A 19,707-nucleotide genomic window follows, 5' to 3' on the forward strand; every position below is an offset into this window, starting at 1 on the left:
GGGGAGGGCTGAGAAATGCTTCCTGGGACCCCAACCCTGCTCTACCGGCGCTCCGAGGGACCATCGCGGGCGGAGAAGCGCCGCCATCCAGGAGCCAAAAAAAAGCGGCCCTTGCGATTCTCTGCCTCACCGCCCCGGGGCAGCAGAGAGCGCTTTACCTGCTTCCGCTTGCCGCCACTCCGCGCCGTTCTGGCCTTCGCCTCGGTGGCGAAAGCGTGTCGTCATCAGGGGGCGCCTCCAGCTGCTGCGCGGCGACGGGTAGTCCCGGCGGGTGAGTTGCTGGGGGTGCGGAGCGAGCGGATGCGAGGGGGGGGGGGGGGGCGGCGCGTCGGTTTCCATAGCAACCCCTTCTTTCTCCCCCCCCCACATCTGGGCTCCGGCCTCGCAACCCCCCCCCGCCCCACATCTGGGTTTGTGGCTTTTTTATCATGTTCTTGACTTCCTAGTGTATCTTTTCCATGGTAAATTTAAAAATATTATAGATAGATAGATAGATATAGATATCAATATTATATGTGTGTGTGTGTAAATTATATGTAAATATAAATGTGTATGTGTGTGCGTTTGTATGTATGTGTATATATATATATATGTTTTCTGAGGTTTTCGCGGGTGTTTGTATGTAGGTCTTTGGTTATTCGGGTTTTCTCCCAAGTAAAATTGGAAGTGTCTTGGCGACGTTTCGACGAAGTCTCATTCGTCATCTTCAGGCAGTTAAAAAGGAAGAAACAGCTGCAATCACACATTGCTCCCAGAAGCACGAAGCTGAAGCCAGAAGATGACGAATGAGACTTCGTCGAAACGTCAAGACACTTCCAATTTCGTGGAGAAAACCCGAATAACCAAAGACTTACATATATATATATATATATATATATATATATATACACCTCAGAAAACATACATACATATATACATACATACATACATACATACATACATACATACATACATACACATATATATATATATATATATATATATATATATATACATACATACATACATACATACATACATATATATATATGTAGGTCTTTGGTTATTCGGGTTTTCTCCCGCATAAAATTGGAAGTGTCTTGGCAATGTTTCGACGAAGTCTCATTCGTCATCTTCAGGCTTCAGTTTCGTGCTTCTGGGAGCAATGTGTGATCGCAGCTGTTTCTTCCTTTATCTCAGAAATCCCAGAATATATATATATATATATCTCACCACACTGTCAAACTATTTACTAAATCTGCACTACTATTATCTTCTCATCATTCTCATCACCCATCTCCTTCCACTGATGACTGTAACTTTGTTGCTTTTATCCTTACAATTTATATTGATATTGTTTCCTGATTGCTTATTTGTTCCCTATGACTATCGTTAAGTGTTGTATTTTATGATTCTTGATGAATGTGTGTTGTCTTTTTATGTACACTGAGAGGATATGCACCAAGATAAATTCCTTGTGTGTCCAATCACACTTGACCAATAAAGAATTCTATTCAATTCTAATACTTTTTCTCCCCTCAGCACTTTTCCCCTTCTTCCAGAGCTTTGATGCACATAGTGGGGTTGTGAGAGAGAGAGAGAGAACAATGACAACTCAGGTAAGGAAGCACCCAGTCGTGTTATTTCACACGTGTTACAAGACAGAGGATTGAGGGGCTGATTGGTTCTTCTGTTTTTTTCCCCCTCTTTCAGTATAGCATTCTCTTCAAGCAAGAACAAGGTAAGGAAAATCTGCTTTTCTAAATTGTGTTTGGTGTGTTTGCTTTTTAAGGAGTTAACCTGATGGGCGGCCAATAAATTTCATAAAAATGAAATGAATAAAAAAATAAATTAGGTGGCAGGTTCAGGAATCCAAAGGTCACGGATGAAACGAGGATATCCCTTCTTTTGAAAAAGTACATATTCTATTTATTAAGAACATTTATATATATTCTATTAAGAACATTTACATATATGTATACAATTTATTAAAAATGTTCATATATTCTATTTATTAAGAACCTTTATATGGCTGCCTAACTTGCTTACGGTGACTCTGGGTGGTTTACAGCGCTAAAACTGCAATATATCCCCAATACAAACCTCAGTAGGTCCCCATCGCTTGGCAACAACAATCAAACTAACCCCTTGATGGCCTCTGTATCATCCTGGCTGTTCTCAGATCCACTGGCAAATCTATATCTTCAGGGCCTTTCAAAAGCCTGTCAAGTGGGGAGCCCATCTTATTTTCATGGGGATGATGTCCCATAGGGAGGGAGCCACTATGGAGAAGGCCCCCCTTCTTGGTCCCTCCTTGGACCTCCTTAACTGAGGGGATCCATAACGGGAAGGTCAAGCCAGCTTTGCTTTTCACAGGTAGAAGGTGTGGCCCACCGGACTAGCTGCGATGGGGAAGGGAAAGGATCCCAGAAGCATCAAATCATCAAAGCCTGGAATTCCTTTGTGGAGGGTTTTTCAGATTTCCTGCTGGTGAGGCTGGCTTTGCTCAGTGGAATTTGTTTTCTTGCAAGAGGCTAACGGGAGTCGTCTTTTCTCTCTCTCTCTCTCTCTCTCAGCGCACGACGATGCAATTTGGTCGGTTGCTTGGGGCAAAAACAGAAACGACGGCTCAGAGACTGTAATCTCAGGCTCTCTGGATGATCTGGTGAAAGTCTGGAAATGGTAAATTCCAGGTGGTTTTTCTAAAAATGCTGTGTAGTATGAAACCAGTCAGAGAAGTACATGCAGGTAATCCTCAATTAACAACCTACCACTTAGAGACCACTTGAAGTTAGAACAGATTCTCTGGGACTACTTAGGACTTGTTTTTGAAGTTACGATTTGTTTTTCCCTCACAAACACACTACACCCACCCACACCTTTATGTTTCCATTTTGGATATTTGGTAACCAGCTCTCGTTCACAGCTCTTCACAGTGTTCTGCAGTCACATGACTGTGGGTTTTCAGCACTTTTTGCCCATTTCTGGCCAAAAACACCCAGTAGGGAAAATGTATTTATTTCATGACTATTTGCTCAACAATTATAGCATTCGCGTAACAATTTCTGTAAGAATCAGGTGGGGGGTCACTCATGAGGGACCTGCTTAACAACTGTCATAAATATTGTGGCCCAGGCCCAAGTGGGTAGTAGGAAACTCAGTCAGTGGAAAAAAAAACAACTTTATTTGAACAGCTGAGAATTACTTCATTCCCAGCGTAGTTCAACTAAATTAAAGCAAACACAAGTTCCTCAGTCCTATCGTAAACCTTGCTCCAATTAGGCAAACTGCCAAAGGCCTTTCTTGACAAACGTTCAGAAGACACCGATACAAAATAAATGCAAAAAGACGAAGCTACCAATGTTGTTTTCCAGAAAAGAGCCCAAATGCCGTTGCTGGTCTTTTTTAAGCTTTATGGGAGGGGCCAATCATCCCTTGGCCCTACTCCTGAGTCATCCTCTTTGCTTGAGCTGCTCTTGCCTTCTGGCAGCTCTCCTCATGCGTGCATTAGGAACAGGCTCCTCCTGTTCCTCTGCCTTACTACTGTCGAGGCTCTGGAGACTGCCCCTCACTCCACGATGGCCCCGGCCCCATTTCAGCCTCATCGCTGTCTGACTCCGTTGCCAGCTCCGCAGGCTGCCGGCAGACCACAACAATAAAATTATGAATGCAATTCTGGATTCAGTAATGGTAATCAGACAAGGACCACACTGCTAGTCCAGATTTGGGAGGAAAATATGATACTGGGAGCCAAGTATGCCATCAGGAATGGAATTTCAAGAACCATCGCTAGATACACCACATGGCAACGATGGATAGGTGTACCACTTATTCTTCTTTAGGGGGAAAAATGCTTTCTTTTTGTTTCTCCAAGGAATGAGGAAAAGCTGGATCTCAAGTGGACTTTAGAAGGCCATCAGCTGGGTGTCGTTTCTGTGGACATCAGTCATACAGGCACCGTTGCTGCGTCCAGCTCATTAGATGCTCACATCCGCATTTGGGACTTGGACACTGGCAAACAGATCAGGTCAATAGATGCTGGGCCAGGTAACGTTCAACCCAACCCTGGGAACTGAGCAAATGTCACTTACTTGTGGCCTATCCATTTTAATTAGTAGGTGAAAGATTATGGCTGCCTTTGTTATTGCAGTGAAGGTTTTGTTGTTTTATTTTTTTAATTATTTGTAAGTAAATAAATAAAGAGGACAATGTGAATAATCTCTGGAGATTCTCAGTCATCCAGGTCACGGTTGTCCAAAAGGTGCTTTATCCAAAAAGGCAACTCTGGCTTTCTTGGTTTTTTTTCCTTTGAAAATATTTTGGTTCTAATCCAAGAAGTTTTTCAGTTCTGAAAAAAAAAAGAACAAAAAAAGTCGAGTTGCCTTTTTTGGGGGGGGGAAGGGGGGAAGGGAAGCACCTTTGGGGCATGTATTCATAACGGACATTGAAACAATAAGCTCATAGCCCAGATCCAGTTAAAAAGACTAATCAATACTGGGCCTGAAAATAGCTTTACTAATTTACTGTTTGCTTATTCAGAATATTATTTGCTTCCTTGCCAGACCTGAGTGCAAATCTTGACAACAAAAATGAATGTACTTATTACTGGGTATTTCAGAATTTTGTCCGCTTCCTTTCCTGTAGTGGACGCTTGGTCGCTGGCTTTTTCTCCCGATTCCCAGTATGTGGCAACCGGAAGCCACATCGGAAAAGTCAACATATTTGGCGTTGAGACCGGGAAAAAAGAATATTCCTTGGACACTCGAGGGAAATTCATCCTAAGTATCGCTTACGTAAGATGCTTGGTTTGTCTTTTAATAAGCATATATTGTCACCTGTTATTATCACTCCCACTCTGCAAGTTCATCCCAGATACTTTGCACTGAATTATAATGGTTTTATCAGCGGCGCTGAGGGAATAGAGAGGGATGGTTGGGAAGGGTGTCAGTGCTGTAAAACATTTTCAAAATATATCTGCCATGATGTAAAAAAGATGTTGAAACTCTGGAAAGAGTGCCGAGAAGAGCAACAAAGATTGTTGGGGGACTGGAGGCTAAAACATAATGAAGAACGGTTGCAGGAACTTGATAAAAAGATTAGGGGAGACATGATAGCAGTCTTTCAAATCTCAGGGGCTGCCACAAAGAAGAGGGAGTCAAGCTATTCTCCAAAGTACCTGAAAGCAGGATAAGAAGCAATGGGTGGAAACTCATCAAGGAGAGGAGCAACTTAGAACTAAGGAGGAATTTCCTGACAGTGAGAACAATTAATCAGTGGAACAACTTGCCTCCAGGAGTTGGGAATTCTCCAATACTGGAGGTTTTTAAGAAGAGATTGGACAACCGTTTGTCTGAAGTGGTGTAGGGTTTCCTGCCTGGGCAGGGGGTTGGTCTAGAAGGCCTCCAAGGTCCCTTCCAACTCTGTTATTATTATTATAACATAACCAAAGCATTAAAAGATTAATTATGGAAAGGTCCAATTTGGCAGCTTTAAGACTTGTGGACTTCAACTCCTAGAATTCTCCAGCAGCTGTGTGTCTTACAGCTGCCAAGTTTGAAGACCTCTGTACTAAACTAAAATGTAATCAAGGTCAGTCCCCAAATTCCACCCTGTGTAAATGCAAAATGGTAAAGAGGCGTAGCGTTTGGTGTGACTATCATGGCTTCATGTGGTGGAGAAAGGGCAGGGCTCAATACCAGTTTCTGATTGCTTTAGAGTCCAGATGGAAAATATCTAGCCAGCGGAGCGATTGACGGGATTATCAATATTTTTGATATTGCAACCGGGAAACTTGTCCACACGCTGGAAGGTGAGGTTTGGAAACATTTTTGGGAGTAGTTCAACTGATTTATAAGAGGCAAGATGCAGCCAAAGATACAAGGCGATTGATTACCTCTTCCGCTTCAGGTCACGCCATGCCTATCCGTTCCTTGACGTTTTCCCCGGACTCACAGCTGCTTGTGACAGCATCAGATGATGGCTACATCAAGATCTATGATGTGTGAGTGATGTCCTTGTTGAACCCACCATCTGCCGCTTCGGTTCCCTTCTCCATAAATCCTCCCGCCAGCTCCGTTCCCCGTGCCTCCTTTGAATTTCTGCTTCCAGCTCCCGAATTTTCTGAATCCAAGGGATTAACACTCCCGAAAACGGGCATGTATCTCTTTCCTATCTCAGAAGTCAACTTGTAGTTACAAGCTGTCACTGATAGCTTGCTAGTTTGGACTGTCTGTTCCTACCTCTTTTATTAGAAGTATCGGGATTTCGGGGGCATTCTGAAAATCATTTTAAGATGTTTTTTTTAATCTAACCCAGAATCTGTTTTCTGAATTAACAGACAGCATGCCAACTTGGCAGGCACTCTGAGCGGCCATGGATCTTGGGTATTAAATGTAGCTTTTTGCCCCGATGATACCCATTTTGTTTCCAGGTGAGTAGAATGACATGTATTCTGTCTACAATCGCAACAGATTTGGGGGACGGGAAGGAAGGAAAGAAAGACAGAGAGAGGGAAGGAAGAGGGAAGATGAGGAAAGGACAGAAGATACAAAGACGATGAAGGAAGGAGTGAGAGGAGGGAAAGAGAGGGAGGGAGAGAAGGAAAGGGGGAGATGAGGAAAAAAGATGAAAGTAAGATGGAGTGAGGAATAGGAGGGAAAGAGAAAATAAAAGGGGGAGAAAGTAGGAAGACGAGCAAAGGAAGGACAGAAGGAAGAAAGATGGAGGAAGGAATGAGAAAATGAGAGGAGAGGAAATGATGGGGAAGGAAGATAAAGGGAGGGAGGGAAGGAATCTCTCCAAAATTGGCCATTGCTAGATTTATCATCCACATCTACCAATCAGTGAACTTTAATTGTACAAAAGGCAGGTGAGAAAACTAATCAATAAATACTTTACATAAGCGCACGTAACTTTTAGAAGGACTCCTATAGACAAGGGAGTCAGTCCTGGAATTAAGCAAGCCAATCCCTTTTTCCCCTCCCCAATTCCAGCTCATCAGACAAAACGGTCAAAGTCTGGGACGTGCCTTCCAGGACCTGTGCCCACACCTTCTTTGACCATCAAGACCAGGTAGGGAGGTCAAGAGTGGGAGGTGATCTTTGGGGCAGCCCGTCCCTGGCTGTCCTTCCTGCTAACTTGCTGGGCCCTTCTCTCCCGCCCGTAGGTCTGGGGAGTGCAGTACAACGGAAACGGCTCAAAAATTGTTTCCGTTGGGGACGATCAAGAAATACACGTTTACGACTGTCCCGTCTAAGATTTCTGCTCGCGATGGCTACAGTGTCGGTTGTCCAAAAGTGTTTTGATACTTTTTTTTTTGGGTCAAGAAAAATCTAATAGATGGAAATCTGAAAATTATTTAGGTGGGCACTTTGCTATTTTGGTTTTTTAAAAAATTATTTTAAAGCTAAATAAACCCTTACTGTGGAATCTGGGCAACGATTCAGTCTTTTCCTCTTGGCGCTATTGCTTGTTTTGCAGAATTACAATATTGCGTTCCAAAGTTGGGCAGATCCGTGTGAAGGATTGTCCGTAGCTGAACAGAATCGGGCTCCGTTCCTTTAGTGTTGGCTCCACAACTAGGAAATCACAACAATCCTTGTGGTGTTGCTGCCAAACAAAACCACACAATGTGCCCTTGGCTCTGTAGCTCTAATTTCTTTGCTGTAATGCATTTCGATTTGGGATACAGGTAGTCCTCGACTTACGACCGCAGCGAAGCCCAAAATTTCCACTGCTCATAGAGACATTTAAGTGAACTTTGCTCCGTTTTACGACCTTTCTTGCAACAGTTAAGTTAGCCACGCTGTTAAGTGAATCCGGCTTTCCTGTTGACTTCGCTTGTCGGAAGGCCGCAAAAGGGGATGACATGACCCCAGACGCTGCGACCGTCATAAACCTGAGTCAGTTGCCAGGCACCCAAGTTTTGATCATGTGACCCAGAGGATACTGCAACAGTTACGAGTGTGAAAAACTCTCATTAAACCCTTTTTTCCAGTACCGTTGTAACTTTGAACGGTCGCTAAATGAACTGTTGCAAGTTGAGGACTACCTGTACACCCAGTAATATAAAGGAGCCCTCTTCCAAACTCTTCGGGTTCCCTGTAGAAGTTCCCATCCGAGCATCCAACCATTCAGGGTTCACGCCAGAAAATGGTCCCAATATTTTATTTAATAAAATGCCTCTTAAATAATCTAGGATCTGGAGACCATCTTATTGAAGTGAAGTGGCAACGTTTCAAGTTTTAACTACTGCTGGGGGAACCTTTACGTGCACGGTTCTCAAAAATGCCCACTCCTGGTTTAATCATCCCCAGCAAACATTCTTCGTAGCCCTGGAGAGCCAGAAAACTGCAGGTTTGGGACGGTTACTCTAGTGCAGGGGTCTCCAACCTTGGTCCCTTTAAGACTTGTGGACTTCAACTCCCAAAGTCCCTCAGCCAGCAAAGCTGGGAGTTGAAGTCCACAAGTCTTAAAGGGACCAAGGTTGGAGACCCCTGCTTTAGTTTTTAAATGTGGGGGGAAAAAGGTGTATTTGTATCGAACAGCACAGCAGCACATTCGGGTTTCAAGTTACACAGATCCATTTTTTTTAAACAACACAAACACATAAATATGAAACAGAACTAATATACATCTGTTCTCGTCGCGCCGAACTTGACAAACGGAGCCCCGGCGATGATTCCTCACGCTCTTCCTAACAGTCCCAGGCAGCCAGAACCTGCTCGGTTCACGAGGTCTGGCACTGGACCCCCGTCCTTGGGCCTTCCTCATCCTCTTCGTAGGCTTCGCCGTGGTTTCGGTATGTTCGTTCTTTGGGATCGAATTCCACCAGGTCGACATGATCCATCTCTTCGGAAACCATCACTTGCTCCCGGGGAGGCAGCAGGGCTTCTAAGAGAGGGAGCTGATCGTTGGGAAGCCAGTGATGCTCGGGGAAGGCAACCTGGGAGAGAGAGAGAGAGGATTTGAACCCGAGTTAAGGCCAGAATTGCCACGGGTCTGGCTCGCTCACGTGTGCGCTCCCCTCATGCACTCACACCCCCCTCCCGCATGCGACCCCCACCCCAGCACACCGTTTTGGGCTTAGCAGGCCTCCCTGAAGCCTCGAGGCCAGAAATGGCCCATTTCCAGACTTCCGGTAGGCCCATTTTTCACACTCCCAAGGCTCTGGAGGCTTTTCCAGAGGCCTCCCCTGGCCATCCAGAGTTTTTGGTAGGCCTGTTTTTCGCCCTCTCAGAGCCTCTGCGTGAACCCCGTGATTAGGGGTTCGGTAAGGGCCGGTTTAGCTCTGCCTGGTAAGGCCTGTTATTAAGAACACAAAGCCTGCAATTACTGCAGGTTCGAGCCCGGCCCAAGGTTGACTCAGCCTTCCATCCTTTATAAGGTAGGTAAAATGAGGACCCAGATTGTTGGGGGGGCAATAAGTTGACTTTGTAAATATATACAAATAGAATGAGACTATTGCCCTATACATTGTAAGCCGCCCTGAGTCTTCGGAGAAGGGCGGGGTATAAATGTAAACAAAAAAAAAAAAAAAATTATCTGGCATCCAAAATGGGCCACGTGGAGACTCCTGGGTGGGGTGGGGAGGCATGGGCATGTGTGCGCGTCTCCCGCATGCATGGCAGAGACCCGAAAATCAGCTGGCCGGTGGGAACTGCGCGTGCATGCATGGTGGACCTGACCTAGGGCGATGGCTCGCATGCCCAGAGAAATGCCTCCGCATGCCACCTGTGGCACGCATGCCATAGGTTCACCATCATGGGTGTAAGCTCTCCTGCTTAAGCAGGGGGCTGGACTAGAAGACCTCCAAGGTCCCTTCCAGCTTCTGTTCTGATTCTGAATTCAGGCTCCGCCCCACAAACAAGCTTGGAGATTCATCTTGAGATATAAACTCCACTGATTATTCGACACTAAATCTGTTAAAAATGTGGGTTTTATTGATGCAGAGGAGCCCTTTTATTCCCCGCTATCAAAACTGTCCCATTCCCTCCCCAATGCCGAGTTCAGCAGGAGTTTACAGCAGATCATTAAAGGCACAAACCCCCAAGTTTTAGCTGCTAATATCCGTTCACCCTCCATGCCTGCGTTAAATAATCCCTTTTTAAAAAGCCTTCCTTACCAAAAACTGCATGATCAAGGATCCTTTCTCCAAGGGGGATTTGTAGATCGGCATCCCTTCGTTGATGATGCATTTGATGTCTCCGTGTTTTATCACTTCCCCTGTTGGGAGAGCCGGGGCGTTACACCAGGTCTAAAATGTAAATGCAGCTCTACATTGACACAAAAAACGCAGCCCCTCCCCCCAAAAAGAGGCCAAGCGTACCTGGTTTGGAGGATATGAGGAGGACCCTGTCGTCCAGCGTCTCCACACTCTTCTTGAAGCCGCACAAGGCCTCCGTCAGCTGGATTTTCATTTTCATCACCAAGTCATTGCCTCTCCTCTGAAATACAGAGTGATCTTTTTGATCCAGTACAATAATGACATCTCCCGGTTCTAGGTCGGGTTCCTGATCGCCTTCTCCGTGAAAGACGAGTTTCTGGCCATCTTTCATACCTAGAAAACAAGAGAGCCCAGAGAAATAGGGCTGAATTCAGGACAGGAGTCCCTTGACTCAGAAACACGTGTGAATAACAACCAAAGGATTCACTTCAAGTCAGCTGACTCAACTACCACTACCAGGGAGGGGGAGGGGAGAGGGGAATGTCTTGATCACAAGCAAAGTATTTCTGTGTGATGTTCTTTGGTGCCAGTGTACCGGAACAACTTCACACTTTAATTCACACGTTCGTCTGTGTTTGCAAGTGAGAATGTAAAAGAACGGAAGACGATGTTGCCCGTCTGCATGTTCTAATCCTAAAATTAAATTACAGAAGCCTGCGGTTGGAACAGGAATTGGGGGAGCCCGTTTGGCACACACCAAAAATTACTACAAGGAACCAAAATGTAGTTCCGAAGAACGTCAAGAACGGCCTTTCACAACAAGAGGTGCAGCTTTGCCACTTAAAAAGGTTACTTCTCAAGAGAACAGCGATACCAAAAGGAGGCCCTGTCTATTGGGTTTCAAAAGCCCCGGTACTTAAGGTGACAAAGATTTGAGCATCTGAGGTTCTCTAGCATAACTGAGCTCCGCAGCCATCTCCCACGCCCCCTGGCAATGTTCCAACTCTTACCTTTATCGATGTGAATTTCGATAATTTTTTTCTCTCTAACCACCTTGTTGCCGTTGCAGTTGGTACACCTGTCCTTGGGATTTATCCGTTCCCCTTGGCCTTTGCAGTCCGGACACACGGTCTGAATCTGCTGCACCATCCCGGGTCCGATCTGCTGGACCAACACCTGAACGCCTCGCCCTTTGCAGGTGGGGCATTTTTCTACGGCCCCTTTTTTCCCACCGTAACCTTGGAAGAAGAAACACACATAAAAATGGGTTTTGTTCAGCTCTCCAAACTGAATACGGATCTCTGTGGTGATGAATAGGGTTTCCAGCATCTGTCTCATGCGAGAACAGGATTAAGTCTGCATTGTATCTAAAATTCAGGGGAGACAGACCTGCATTTCAACTGTTCGCATTTCAGTCGATAAAGTTATGCCTCTTTGTAAAACTAGGGGTACTTTTTATGCATTCTGAACAAAAAACAGGGAAATTGCCTTATTTGGCCTATTCATGTTTGTGTAGGACACTCGACCAAACTATGAAGCAAAACTTATCTATAAATTTCTCATATTTGCAAATGGACGGTAACAAGGACGGTATGAAATTTCACAAACTGGAGGAGCTCTCACTCCGGTTTCTAAACAAATTTGTTTTGTTTTGGTTAATGCTTCTTTTTTAATGGCAACATTCTGTTACTACGCTAGCTTTACCAAGGCCTCTCTCTGAAAAAGCTGGATTGAGGCAGAGGAAAGAATGAATATCCCAGCAGATTTCATTCGCGATATTCGTTCAAGGCAACATCCATGAGATGAATCTAACACACTGGTGATCTATTCCTGTGGTTGGATTAAACATTCCTGATGAGTCACCGCGTCACAAAATCTGCTTTACTTGAAAGACAGCTGGTGTCTTAAAATGTATTGCGTGAAATGGTCAGCATTTTTGGTCAAGAAGGCAAGAGCAGTTCCTAAAATTCCTGAAAAGGGGCCAACTTTTGTACTCAACTCTTGCAGTCCTTTATAATCAAGAAATTATTACCTTTGCACTTGTCACAGATAACGTTCTTCTGAAGGGCTAGTTTTCTTGTGGCTCCCATGTACAAGTCCTCCAGCGTGACGCTCAACTGATGGACAACATTCTTACCTGATGAAAACAGAAGGGCAGACAATTAACAATAGCCAAGGTGCATTTCAAAGTTTCCAGTAGAGCTACCGGTATACCTAACAAGGCAGCCTCCGTCCTTTGCAGAAAAGTTAAAAGACAATTAAAAGTATTGCCCCATGACTAGTGTTGCAATAAGGTTTATCTTCCAAATTAATTATTTTTCCAAAGCACCGTATTCACTCATCTAGTCGACCATTTCTCAAAAACAGGTCTGAAACTGCAAAACTCATGTCTGATTCCACCTTCTTCCTGGCCAAATTTCTAGGGGAATTCACTAGCACAGAAAAATACCCAGAATTTTCAATGTCCAGACAGAAAACCAAACTGCCATGAATTTACTACAGCAGGGACCTCCAACCTTGGCAATTTTATGTGGATAAGCTGGCTGAGGAATCCTGGGAGTTGGCAAGTCCAAAAGTCGTAAAATTGCCATGGTTGGAGACCCCCGTGTTACAGTCTTTAGCTTTGCAATTCTCTCCCCTGCAAACCATTTGGCTCTGAATAAAGTCATCCGTATTGAAGCACAATTAACCTTTGCTTAAAAAAAAAAAAAGTACTTTTTCCTGCATGATCATTGACGTAGAACACATTATAACCTCTCCAGTTTCCTTCCAATGCTTTAAAACACAAGCCCCTACCTCTTCTCTCTCGATTCATCCGGCCAGCGCCGCCAAAAAACATGTCGAAGATGTCCATGGGCGAAGAGAAATTGCCGCCACTTAAGCTGCCTTCTTTAATGGCTTGCTCGCCACCCTGGTCATAGAGGTCTCTCCTCTTCGGATCCGACAGGACCTCATAAGCCTGGGAAATGAGCTTAAACTAAGAAAGAGAGAGAAAGAGAGAAACCCTCTGAATAACTGGCTGGCACCACAGGAAAAACTCAACTTTTTAAAAAAAATGCCTGAACCTCTATACACGAGAATAGCACACCATCCACATTTCGGATTTTTTTTAAAAAAGGTGTAGATCTCATATCATTGGTCAGTCATTCCCTGGAATTTTTCCTAAAGTGCCCGTTTTGTGGTGTTCAAGAGCTCCTTCTGGCTGCTTCCACTGAGAACTTGAGAGTTAATTCCCCTGAATCCCCGAAACAGGCCTACTGGTTTAAATACCATGGGGATCTTGCTTGAGCCCCCCACCCTTAAAATGTTAAAATCCACTTCCAAGCCAGAATGGTGACATTTTACATGGGGAGGTGGGAGGGGAGTACCTTCTGCCCAGTTTCATGCAGTTCAGAGGGAGGGTTTTTCATATGAAGTGAAAGCTCGTTTGGAAGCTTCTCGCAAGCCATAAAAAAAATAAAGAGATGGGTAACAGATTCCGGAGCTTCCGTTGAAAGCACCTGGAAGATCTGTGACTGTCTATCTCCACCTAAGTGTATGTGTACACACAGTTGTGTGTTTGTGTCTACACCTATTTGCAGAGACAGAGGAGGTGATTTGGAGGCACAGGACTTCCAGTGCAGACTTTTGAGTGGACAATAATGGACCAAAGAACAGGCTCATTTTTCCTTTTACTTTTTCCGTTTAATTGTGCAGCACAAAATGAAGCTATGGACTCCTGTTCCGTTTCTCAACTTTAAGGACAAAAGATGTTAACATCAGTTTCTTCTTACAGCCAATACTCTGCTTGCATCTGAAAATTAGTCAATTCCTACAATGTTCCCTCCTTCGCATCCTCTCTCTCTTGTTCTGCTTCTTAGTTACAAGGGAAAAGCCTAGGAATGTAGTCATTGGTCAAGGGAAGCCTCTTGCGATTTTAGATTCCCCAGTTTTTGTTTGCATTCCGCATCTCCTGTCTGTGATATCAGGAGCTAGAAAAAAATTCAGTAAGTGTGAAGATGTATGTACAAGGTTGGCTCCTGTGGAGCATCAGCCAAGGACGCTGCATTAAGTGCAGACTTCTGCTAACATGGGGAATTTGTTGCTTGGTAGGAGAGAATGATTTGCCGGAGAGATCCCAAATTGCAGCTTTCTCAAATGCCACCAGTTATATAAAATATATTGGCAAAACTGAATTTTTAATTCAATATACATATTTTTCTTCCTCTTTGAACAGTGCCTGTATCTTAAATTCAAAATTCAGTTCTGCAAACTTGAGCCATTTCTATAAATGGAAACATCAAATGCTACTTACTTCCAAGTTGAAAGATGTTCCTTCTTTTGCCTGCAAGAATGTTTTATCGTGCTCCTATTTCTTTATTATGAACTTTCACTGATGCTATAGCTATAAATATACCATCAAACTAGACAGTGGATGTAATCAAGTTAGGATTTCATTATCCTCTGCAACTTGCCTAATGCAGTGGCCCTGGATATACAGTGCTTTTAATTTTTGGACAAAAAACGTTTTGAGGCATTTTAAGTTGGCCCGTTATCAACCCTTCATATCTCACCTCAAAAGTGTGCGATTAAATGTATACACAACATCATCCAGGAGTATTAGGTCAACCTGTTCTTATGCAATGTTGAGTGGGATTTTCATTACAGGAAACACATCCTGCATGAGAAAATGTAAAAGAACTGGCTAAAGCAGTTCCATGAAATAGCTTTCATCTTCCCAGCCTCAAAGCAACTAGCTATTTCCTTTTCAAAATTTCCATCGGTGCACTGTTAGAAATCGTGGGGAGATAATAAACATGTCGGCATTTCCTTCAAATTTGGCATGTCCACCCAGGAAAAGACTGAATTCAACGCTTTTGTGTTACGCATCTTTGCTCAAAAATAAACTCTCTTGAATTTAGCAGGATTATTTCCAAGTTATGTACACTATGAAACTGCAGGCTCAGACACAGGTAATGCAGTTTTGTATCACGGCCCAGCTGTGCATCGCAGGCTGTGATCACAAAGGATGCTACACCAAAACTGTAACAAGCTGAGATTTGTTACAGCAAAACTGCAGTCAACCACCGTTTTATTTATAATCCAAAGAAACTGGATGTTGTGTCTGGGACTCAAGCGAAGTACCCAATGTTTTTCTACTGTACAAAAAATGATATGTTCCCTGCCAAAGTACAAAACTCCCGTTTCCAGACAAAGGCCATTGTAATCAGTGCTGAAATGAAAATATGCACATGTGACACGTTTGATAAATTTTATTCATTTGAAATTAACAGGGTTTTGGTTTTTTTTTGCTCGTACAGAAATGTTGCAAGTGTGGTTGCTTAAAACACTCCCCCCTCAAATTGTTTTGTGACCCAACATCAGCATGTTAAAGACTCACTTCCTAGCTGAAAATTAAGAGTTCATGCATAACTTCCATTCATCAATTAACTCCCCCGCCCCGCCCCCCAGTACACTGCCATGAAGTTTGATAGTTTCTTATTCATATTTGCTGCTTTTCCACCAGGTATAAATTGGACTTTGTTAGTACCTCAAACATATGAAACAAATGAAAATACTCTTTTTAAATTTACTGGATATTTTGAACCAGGTTCCCAGGTAAAATTGTAATGCTGGCTACACCCATTATTTAAAAATAATTACGCTCTGCTTTTCTGTCAAATGTAAAGCTCAACTGTCTGATAAGGATAATTGCACAATAGAACAAGATGATTTTTCAGGCAGTAAGGAAGGATGTCTTAGGAAAGCTCTCCAGGTCTAAATCAAAGATGTACTCCAACTCCCATCAGCACCAACCTGGATGACAATTATCAGAAGCAAGAGTTAAATTTTCTAATACAAGTAATCCTCAACTTACTGTTTGGGAGTGGGATTTCTGTCTCTAAGCGGTCACAAAGTGAGAGCTCATTGCTTAGAGGCAGAAGCCCTGGTTGCCATCATTACTTGAATCCCACAGTTGCTAGGCGAGGTAACTTCCTGCCGGCTTCCCATAACCAAAGTTAGCAGGAAATGACCTTTTTGAAGGAGCAAAATTCTAATAGAAATGAATGAGGGGACCTAGGACTGTTCCTGGTAGCTGTGGCTGCTGCTTGCAGTGACACCTTTGCCACTTCGTTACCTTCACGGCTGGTTTCCGAAAAGTAAAGTCACTGGGGAAGCCAGCAGGAAGTCGCAAATGGGAATTGCCTACCAACTGCCATTGACGCTGCTCCAACTGCCATCATATGTCAGCACAGTGACATGATGTCACACTTTACGACCGCGTCAGTTGCTGGACCCTGTAGTACAATTCGATGGACTACATACACAAGGCAAGAATCAGGTTAGAGTGGGATGATCGTCCTATGCAACCTGTTCAAACAGAGACCCATCCTGAAAGCACTAATAGCAGTTTTAGGGCCCTCTGAACTTCGTTGTCTTGCAGAAGTTTCGTGACCCAACTGGGTAACATCACCAGTACACTACAGCCCCTTGACACTGATGATGTTACCTAGTTGGGTCATAAAATGTCTGCAAGAAAACTGCCAAGCTCAGTGAGCACCAAGGATCCCACAGTCCAACCCTGAGCTACAAATATTCTCTTCCATAAGCAGCAGTCTTTTTGGGTGAACTGTGCGTCTCCTTCCCACGAATACAGTCAAGTCGATTACACAGATTACACAGCAAAGGCACCTTTAGGTCCTGGATGCTCAGGTTGACCCCAAAGTGTCTCCCCCATCTAACTTCAGCTCATACCCGCTCGCCTTCGCTGGGGTTCTTGTCAGGATGGTACTTCAATGCTAGCTTGCGGTAGGCACGCTTAATTTCATCGGAGGTGGCATTGGGTTTCACTCCCAGAGTGTCGTAATAGCCCGTTTCCTTCACCATGGTTGCCTAAGAGGGCGAGAGAAACAAACCAACCATCACTCAATACCTCAAGCTCCAATATTTCCAGTTCAATATTCTTTTTGTTTACGGGAAGGGCATTTTTTCCCTTTGTTCACACACACAGAATTCTACTTTTCTGTTACAGTCTAGGTCAGGGGTATCCAATTTTGGCAACTTGTGGATATCATGCTGTCTGGGAAATTCTGGGAGTTGAAGTCCACAGGTCTTCAAGTTGCCAAGGTTGGGCACCCACAGGAAAACCTGTGTTTTGCATTTTCTTTAAGCAACCTTAAACAAATTAACAATTCCTTGCATAATCAATCATCGCTTATGAGTGGCCTTTTTTTCTTGTTGTGAAACCTGTTGTGCATCATTTCAGGGAAGAAGCCAACTTGCTCATCTCAAATGCTTATCTTGCTGTTGAAATTGGGGGGGGGGGGGGGGGGGAAGCATTCTTGACCTGGGATGCCTAAAAGCAAAAATGAACAATTTTGGAGTGGGGATGTGTGGACAGAGACAGTTCTTGCGTTTATGGCTCAATTATTTCTTAAACTTGATTCACAAACTAAATCACACAATAACCAGCCAGGGCAGCATATAAGCCATACTTAAAACTCTTTAAAGTTTATTTATGCCTCACCTCATTATTTTTAAAAATTACTCAAGGCAGCAAAGATGCCCAATACTTCTATTTTCCCCACAACAACACAAGGCCATGGAAACTGACAGGTGCACAGCATTTCAGCCCTAGGAACAGTCACAAGCTTAATAAACAACTAGTTATGCACCAGCTTAGAATTTAGAAGAACTCTTTGAATGTACACTAATCGGCATACATTAGAATGAAACTTTGTTGCATTTAGCTCTCAAAGGGTCACCACTTTCAATATACATTACATAAACACGACAAAATAAACCACCACAATACAATTATGTATTGTAAATACAATTATGCATATACCCACATATATTATATGAGACAGAGAAACAACAGTCTAGTTCGGATGTATTACATGTACATGGCGAGAAAAACGAATCTTGCAAGTCAGGGAACAAAGCTGTTCCAGAATCCATTAGTCCTGCTAGAAATACTTCAAAACCAACATTATATACACCCCCCACCCCAAAAAAAACTGGATTATTTTTGATCCAGCTAGAGTTTATCACAATACACATACCTCGCTTTATTCCAAATCAATGCAAAACTAAATGGGCTGTAGATAAATTTAATAACAATAAAGGCAGCTCAGGGGGGCTGGTGAAGGGGAGATTCCTTTCCAGCCATTCTATGGAGAACTGCACTGGAAGCATAAATACAGATTATGAATAATCCTTTTTCAGGGAGCTCCTTCACTTTTTTCCAGGCTTTCCCTCTTTTCTTCCTAAAAACCCAAATTTTATCCTGATGAAAGTCCCAGCCGGACCAGGAAGAATTAGGAATTTTTCATCACTCACCTTTTGCCTCTCGAAAGAGCACCTTTGGGAGATTATCAAAAATCGTGTGGGAACTTCATCCCTGGAAGCTTTCAAGAGGCGACTGCGCCGCCATCTGTCAAAAATGGTGTAGGGTCTGCATGGGGGTTGGACTAGATGACCTACAAGGTCCCTTCCAACTGTTAATCTCGATCTTTTGGGTTCTCCCCAATTCCGGATTTATTAATATTGGTCTTATTAACATTCTTCCTTTCCAATGAAGGTCTACTAGGGGTTTTTTTGTGGGGTGTGTGTGTGTCTTTCAGATCCTGGGTGGGGGCGGCAACCCAATTATGGCTTCTCTGCAGAACCGTTCATTTCCCCCCACCTGGAATTGCAATTCTGGCCCAAAGGAATTTCCCCTCCTTAATTTATACAAATATAACGGACCCCTCTGCCTGCTCATCCCCTCCCTGAGAGCTTTACAACTCCCATCATCCCCAGCCATAGCTCAAAATAAAAACCCGTTTGGACTACAAACCCCCCCCCACTGCCCCTCCCCTTTTGGACTGCAACTCCCATGATCCTTGCCCAGACCAGTACGAACCCCCTTTTTCTAACCCTCCTTTCCCAAGCTCCTTGGAGCTACAACTCCCATCATCCCCAGCCATAGCTCAAAATAAAACCCCGTTTGGACTACAAACCCCCCCACTGCCCCTCCCCTTTTGGACTGCAACTCCCATGATCCTTGCCCAGACCAGTACGAACCCCCTTTTTCTAACCCTCCTTTCCCAAGCTCCTTGGAGCTACAACTCCCATCTTCCACAGCCATAGCTCAAAACGAAAACCCGTTTGGACTACAATGCCCATCCACCCGTGCAACCAACCCCTCCCCCCACTGCCCTTCCCCTTTTGGACTGCAACCCCCGTGATCCTCGCCCAGACCAGTACGAACCCCCTTCTTTCTCCTCCTCCTCCTCCTCCTCTCCCCAGCTCTTTGGAGCTACAACTCCCATCATCCACAGCCGCTCGCCCACCCAGTTAAACGTCGCAACCGCAATCCTCCCCCATCAGGACAAGGGCGCAACACGTGACGGGCGGATGATGGGATTTGTAGTCCAAGTAGTCCAATCCCATGGGCGCGATGTCAGCCTCCCTCCCTCCGGAGCTTCTCCTGCCCTGTCACGCCTCAGCGATCACGGGCAGCCCCCGAGTCTTACCTTCGCCGCCCCCGCGCGCGCACAACCTCCACCCGCCCCGATTCTCTGGATCCTGGCGCGGCG

At 44.3% G+C, this 19,707-nt stretch overlaps 2 protein-coding genes across 4 annotated transcripts; one reads left to right on the plus strand and one right to left on the minus strand.

Annotated features, from left to right (window-relative positions):
- Window positions 1–7,412, plus strand: SKIC8 (SKI8 subunit of superkiller complex). 2 transcript variants are annotated; one of them, XM_058156412.1, is made up of 11 exons: window positions 1–271; window positions 1,522–1,598; window positions 1,693–1,720; window positions 2,556–2,661; window positions 3,854–4,026; window positions 4,624–4,772; window positions 5,695–5,788; window positions 5,887–5,980; window positions 6,317–6,409; window positions 6,972–7,050; window positions 7,145–7,412. In XM_058156412.1, the coding sequence occupies exons 1-11, from the start codon at window positions 16–18 to the stop codon at window positions 7,232–7,234; spliced, it is 1,239 nt and encodes a 412-aa protein (XP_058012395.1). In that variant the 5' UTR covers window positions 1–15; the 3' UTR covers window positions 7,235–7,412. The 2 variants fall into 2 exon arrangements, with proteins under 2 accessions (XP_058012395.1, XP_058012396.1); XM_058156413.1 differs by lacking the exon at window positions 1–271 and adding an exon at window positions 440–461.
- A 1,131-nt stretch (window positions 7,413–8,543) lies between these two features.
- On the minus strand, window positions 8,544–19,707 carry DNAJA4 (DnaJ heat shock protein family (Hsp40) member A4). 2 transcript variants are annotated; one of them, XM_058156414.1, is made up of 9 exons: window positions 19,645–19,707; window positions 18,467–18,560; window positions 16,880–17,017; window positions 12,941–13,121; window positions 12,177–12,281; window positions 11,155–11,382; window positions 10,307–10,537; window positions 10,103–10,203; window positions 8,544–8,923 (listed from the first exon to the last, which is right to left on the minus strand). In XM_058156414.1, the coding sequence occupies exons 3-9, from the start codon at window positions 17,009–17,011 to the stop codon at window positions 8,708–8,710; spliced, it is 1,194 nt and encodes a 397-aa protein (XP_058012397.1). In that variant the 5' UTR covers window positions 17,012–17,017; window positions 18,467–18,560; window positions 19,645–19,707; the 3' UTR covers window positions 8,544–8,707. The 2 variants fall into 2 exon arrangements, with proteins under 2 accessions (XP_058012397.1, XP_058012398.1); XM_058156415.1 differs by lacking the exons at window positions 18,467–18,560; window positions 19,645–19,707 and having other exon boundaries at window positions 16,817–17,017.

This window comes from Ahaetulla prasina, chromosome 13, assembly GCF_028640845.1.
Source record: "Ahaetulla prasina isolate Xishuangbanna chromosome 13, ASM2864084v1, whole genome shotgun sequence".
In the NCBI taxonomy this organism is placed as follows: domain Eukaryota; kingdom Metazoa; phylum Chordata; class Lepidosauria; order Squamata; family Colubridae; genus Ahaetulla; species Ahaetulla prasina.

Bases quoted from the DNA above. Each gene is read 5' to 3' on its own strand.
- SKIC8 (XM_058156412.1), top strand. From the start codon at position 16: ATGCTTCCTGGGACCCCAACCCTGCTCTACCGGCGCTCCGAGGGACCA. The intron at 272-1,521 runs GTGAGTTGCTGG...TTCTCCCCTCAG, and splicing joins GCGACGGGTAGTCCCGGCGG to CACTTTTCCCCTTCTTCCAG. The intron at 1,599-1,692 runs GTAAGGAAGCAC...CCCCTCTTTCAG, and splicing joins AGAGAACAATGACAACTCAG to TATAGCATTCTCTTCAAGCA.
- DNAJA4 (XM_058156414.1), bottom strand. From the start codon at position 17,011: ATGGTGAAGGAAACGGGCTATTACGACACTCTGGGAGTGAAACCCAAT. The intron at 13,122-16,879 runs GTATGAGCTGAA...TCTCTTTCTTAG, and splicing joins ACCCCAGCGAAGGCGAGCGG to TTTAAGCTCATTTCCCAGGC. The intron at 10,538-11,154 runs GTAAGAGTTGGA...CTTGTTTTCTAG, and splicing joins CGAAATTCACATCGATAAAG to GTATGAAAGATGGCCAGAAA.